General features: G+C 40.6%; 1 protein-coding gene across 1 annotated transcript; it reads left to right on the forward strand.

Annotated features, from left to right (window-relative positions):
* LOC124252467 (olfactory receptor 51I2-like) lies at positions 1–963 on the forward strand. Its single transcript, XM_046686004.1, has one exon. It carries the CDS (start codon positions 1–3, stop codon positions 961–963), a length of 963 nt encoding a protein of 320 aa, XP_046541960.1.
* The last annotated feature ends 4,677 nt before the right edge of the window (positions 964–5,640 follow it).

A 5,640-nucleotide genomic window follows, 5' to 3' on the forward strand; every position in this document is an offset into this window, starting at 1 on the left:
ATGCTCCCTTCCCAGTCCTATGTCAACATCTCCTTCTTCCAGCCACCTGCTTTCCTGATGATTGGCATCCCAGGGCTGGAGGCCATTCATGGCTGGATCTCCATGCCCTTCTCTGCCATGTACACTGTGGCCCTCACTGGAAACTGCCTGATCCTCCTGGCTGTGAGGAGGACTCCCAGCCTGCACCAGCCCATGTACTACTTCCTGTCCATGCTGGCCCTCACCGATGTGGGCCTCACCTTGTCCACACTGCCCACCACCCTGGCTGTGCTCTGGTTTGACTATCGGCTCATCAGCTTCAATGCCTGCCTGGTCCAGATGTTCTTCCTCCACTCCTTCTCTGTGATGGAGTCCTCGGTGCTCCTGGCCATGTCATTTGACCGCTTTGTGGCCATCTCCAACCCCCTGCACTATGCAGCTGTCCTCACAAATAATGTCATCATCAAGATTGGGCTGGCCATTGTTGCCCGTGCTACCTTGTGCCTCTTCCCTGTGCCATTTTTGATTAAGCGACTAAACTTCTGCCCTGGCAATAACTTCTTGTCCCACTCATTCTGTTTCCACGCTGATGTGATGAGAAAAGCGTGTGCTGACATAATCATCAATATACACTATGGGCTCTATGTGGTTGTGTCCACTGGAGGTATAGACTCTCTGCTCATTGTCTTGTCCTACACTCTCATCCTGTACATAGTCGTGGGGCTGGCTTCTCCCCGGGAGCGCACCCGGGCCCTCAATACCTGTGTCTCCCACATCCTAGCTGTCTTTGTCTTCTTTATTCCAGGTATCACTATGTCCATGATCCATCGTTTTGGCAGGCACCTGCCTCACATTGTACGTGCTCTTGTTGCCTACGTGTACCTAATGGTGCCACCTGTGCTCAACCCCATCATCTACAGTGTCAAATCCAAGCCCATCAGGGAGGCCATGCTCAGGATACTGAGGGTGAAAGGCCAAGGATGAAACTATGAAATATAACATAGTCTGGGTACCATAAAAGAGACTTGCTGTAGCCTTGCTGGAACCTGCTACCCTCAGCAGGCACTGAAAATTCCCAGTCTATGCTAATACAGCGGGAAGACCACCAGGCTTATTCATGTTTCAAATTTATGTTCATCATTTAACTTTGTACTAGAAGCAATGCCAAGGATTAAAGATTGAGAAATATAGTAAACATGGTTCTTTCTCTCCAGAAACTCACAATTTTATGCCACAATAAAGGCATGTAAGGAGTACACAATCAGAATATAGACTTACAAGTACCATAATAAAGTTCTGTGCAAGAGATTACTGAGGACTGCAAATTGTTACTTGCCAGAACTTGCCCAAGAAGATCAGAGAAACCTCTACAAATGAGAGAATGCTTTTCATTTCATCTTGAAAATTGTGTAGGGTTTTTCTAGGCAAAGCAGGAATTGAGTAAGATAGAGAAAAATCTAGGGAAAAAAAGAGCACCATGAAAAAAGGCTCCAGGTTTTGAAGAAGTAAATGTGTTTGTGGAAAGAAGAGTATCCCTGCCCTTCCTTGTGTCTCTCCCACTTGTTACATCTTTACAGATGTGACTGTGGCATAGAGTTTGAACAGGGAGTGGTAGGGGATGAAGCCAGAAAGGTAGGTAGCCAAATTGGGCAGGGTTACACATACCATACTATGTAGTTTGGTTTCAATGTAATATATACAAATAACTTATTAAATATTTTTTACTTTAAAATAAGTTAGGATTATGAATTGGAGATTAGAAGCATGTTGGCAAGACTGGACATTTGGGCAAAACTGGAGCCAAAAAGTTTAAGCCAAAATTTAAGCCGTTATCTGGTCTCAGGCTCTTCCCACACACTATTTACTCTGTCTGCAACATTCTCATCTTCTTCTACCTGCCTATATCTCATTTCTAGCTACCTTTCTCATTTGTCAAGAATAAGCCTAATTTCTCAGAAAATCCTATCTAATTAATTCTCTTTTCCACATTATTTACTGACTGTGTTTGTCTCCTGCACAGATACAAATGTCTGTCAATATGCCAAAATATGCTTAGTGTCTAGTGGTGTTGGTGGAATAATGGCTACTCGACAATTCTTTTAAATATATACATGAATTAAATGGGGAAAAGGGCAACGGATTAATTAATTTAAGAGAGAATTTGGAGATGTTTGCCTCCAGGTAGCTTCTGGCCTTTCAGAGGAAAGAATGCTTATAAATAATTGTAAAAAGGTTTCCAGTTGAACTTGAATAGCTGACCTGGAGGTATGAGAGGTGCAAAACAGCTGATTGACTGAATTAAGCCCTCTCAACTAGTGAAGGTTTCCTACTTTTCCACCCTAGGGGGTCTCCCAGGCCCTTTCCCCAGAATTGATGCCCTTCACACCTCAGTGAAATACTGGCTCCATAAAGAGTTTTTGTGGGAAAAAAATTACAATACTAAAATTTATTAATATATTTCTGCTTGAGTGTACCTTCTTACAAAGTCAAACTGCAAGGGCATGTGTGTCTTTCTTCTTACCTCCTCTATAACCATTCCTCCTAAAAGTGTGAGATTCAATATTACACGATCTGAGAAGAAACACACACATCCATTTATCAGTTCACATTCTGAGGGTCTTTTTGGATGGGCCTGGCTGGGTTATTTACTGAGGGTCTCATAAGACCAAAATTAAAGTGTCAGTCACCTGGGTTCTTATCTGGAAGCCCTGGGGAAGACTTTGTTTCCAAGTTTACTTGGATTGTTAGCAGAATCCAGTTCCTCAAGGTTTTACACCTGGGATCTCCTTTTCCTTGCTGTCTGTTGGCCTCCCTCAGCTCTTAGGGATGCCCACATTCCTTCTCACGTGGTCCCCTTCATCGTCAAACTGGAGACAGTGTATCGCATCCTTCTCATGCTTTAAATATTTCTAACTTCTGTCACCGTCTGCAGAAATGTCTCTTTTTTAAGGGCTCATGTGATTAGATCAAGCCCATCTGGACATGAACTCCCTATCTTAAGATCAACTTTGCCATGTAACAACACAGTCACAGGAGTGATATTTCACCATATTCAAAGGTTTTGGGAACTAGGACAGGACATTTTTGTGGGACCTTTTAGAATTCTGTCTACTACGGTGACAGAGTAAACGGATTAATTAACGGATGATTCTATGAAAGTACACAATAAGGGTATCTGATCTATTCCAAGGGATCAGGAATGATTTTTCTCGAGAAGTTATAATTAAGGTGATGTCTGAATGTTGACGAAAAATTAGCAGGGAAAAAGGAAAAGTGAGTATTTAGGGGAAGGTATATTAGGTTGTAGAAGAGGAAACATGGTGCAGTAAAGGGACAGAATGAAAGGCAGTGCAACTAGAAGTCAAAACACACAGATCTTGTGGTTCAAGATAAGCCTGATAACATAAATGAGGACCAAAGAGAAATATGGGAAATAATTAGCATCTTAAGCAGAGATGAGGGTGGTTGTGACATGATCATATTTATTTTAGAAAGATAATTTTATATTGTGTTGTAGAGAACAGATTGAATTAAAGCCATAATGCATGGAAATTTATCATTTAGAAGGCCACTGAAATAGTCAAGATGAGATTTAGTGAAAACTTGGACTAGGAGCCTGGAGACACAGAGGGAGAGAAACAGATGGTTCAAATTTATGTAGGAAGTAGAAATTATATAACTTGGTTTTGGATTGCACAGAAAGGCTAAGAAAAGAAAAGAGAAGGGCCAAGGGTGACTGGTAGGTGTGGGGCTTGCACTTAAGGATAAATGGTGGTGTGAGTAACTGAAATATGAAACATGAACAGAGGAACATAGCAGGGTAGAGAATATCATGAGTTTGATTATGGCCACTTTGAGTCTAAACTACCTTGGAATTATCCAAATGGCTAGATTACACAGTCCATTAGACTTATAGGCTTAGAGCTCTAGACTAGCTGAACGGTCTAGTCTAGAGATAAAATTGAAGTCATGATATGCAGATGGGAATAGAAACCATCAACCCAAGTGTGGTTACATAACAATTAAAAGCCTGATTCTAGGCCCTCTAATACGATGTTCTCTCATCAGACGGCAGAATGTATGTGCAAAGGAAACTGAGAGAAGTATCGAGTGAGATAAGAGGAAATTCAAGAGTGTGATGCCATGGAGGCCAAAGGAAGAAAATGTAGCAACAAAGAGGGAGTGGCCAACTGTGTTGAATGTTATTGAGAAGTCAGGGAAGATAAAGGCTGAAAGCCTCAGGCACACAGAGATCCTTGATGATGATAGTGAAAGCTCTTTTGGTAGTTTGACCAAGGCCAAAATTATTTCCGAGCAGTGGAAGAGTTAGGTGAGAGATGTATAAGTGGAGATAAGTTATAGATAACTTCTCTAAGAGATTTGCCTAGAAAGGGAAGAAATAAAAGAGGAAAATAGGATCTAGGCAGGTTTAGACAAATGGTTGTCATTGTGTTTTTAATGGAAGAGACTTGAACATAATAAATGCTAGGAGTGCTTGAGATGGTGAGTTTAGATATTCAAGAGGGAGACGGAACAATAATGTAACTTTCCCGGAAAGGTGAGAGGATATTGACCCAAAGCAAATTAATAAAAATGTATATGAGATCCAGCCTGCTGTAATCTTGGTTAATAAAGACTTTGTAATAATCATGCTAACATAAGGAAATATATCTTCCTTTGATAAACTAATACCTCCAATATTTTCTCTGGAAGAATAAAGAGCAGTCTTACCTGAGCACCTCACTGTCTAGGTTTTATTTCTTTTAGTTTTTAATCTATTTATTCAACAATTAGTTTTTAATCTATTTATTCAACAACTATTTATTTACTGTTATTTACAAGGCTAGATTACTTTAAGAACAACAAAAACATGTTCAGAGGTTTGATACATTAGTAGTTTATTTTTCATTTATTTAACTGTCTGATACAAATATGGGTTGGTGGAAGGTTGCAAGCAGGAGGAGTTCGACAGTAGACAATTTTTTAGGAACCCAGGCTGCTGGTGGTTTACCATATACAACACATGATTTCCCATATCACAGTTGATGTACATAGGAGGGTTTTTTGAGCAAGGCACAGAAGTGGCATGTGTCACTTCCTCTCATATTGGAAGTAATGGCTAAAATTTAATCATACCCAACTCAAACGAGGCTAGGAAATGCCTAGCTGTGTGTCCACCATGGGAAGGAATTAGGTTTGGTGAACAGTAGTCAATGTCTCTCGTAAGTACCTACTATGCCCTAGGCACATTGCTAAAGGCTAAGGATTCAATGATGAACAGATTCAAAGAAACAGTGCCCTCATGTGCTTATATACAGCCCAGCAGCAAATACAGATATTAAATAAGCATTTCCAATCACAGTGAGTTTTACAAGAGGAGAAGAAAGTGTGTTGTCGGAATACATATCAGAGAACCTGAGGATTGAAAAAGGAAATGAATCTCAATCACATTTAAGATCATGTTTCAATGTTTGTTACTTGACTTTCTTGGACAAGACTGTTTTCATAACACACTGAAGACAAAACCTGTTAACCCTTGGAAATAGCCCCCTCAGAAACAGAGCTGAGTAATTCCCATGCTTCCAAAGCCAGATTGTCTTCTTGTTCCATACCACACAAGACCCCAGTGAAGCCTAATTGTGAAAGATTCTCTCATTTACT

Source organism: Equus quagga, chromosome 14 (assembly GCF_021613505.1).
Source record: "Equus quagga isolate Etosha38 chromosome 14, UCLA_HA_Equagga_1.0, whole genome shotgun sequence".
In the NCBI taxonomy this organism is placed as follows: domain Eukaryota; kingdom Metazoa; phylum Chordata; class Mammalia; order Perissodactyla; family Equidae; genus Equus; species Equus quagga.

Bases quoted from the DNA above. Each gene is read 5' to 3' on its own strand.
- LOC124252467 (XM_046686004.1), top strand. From the start codon at position 1: ATGCTCCCTTCCCAGTCCTATGTCAACATCTCCTTCTTCCAGCCACCT.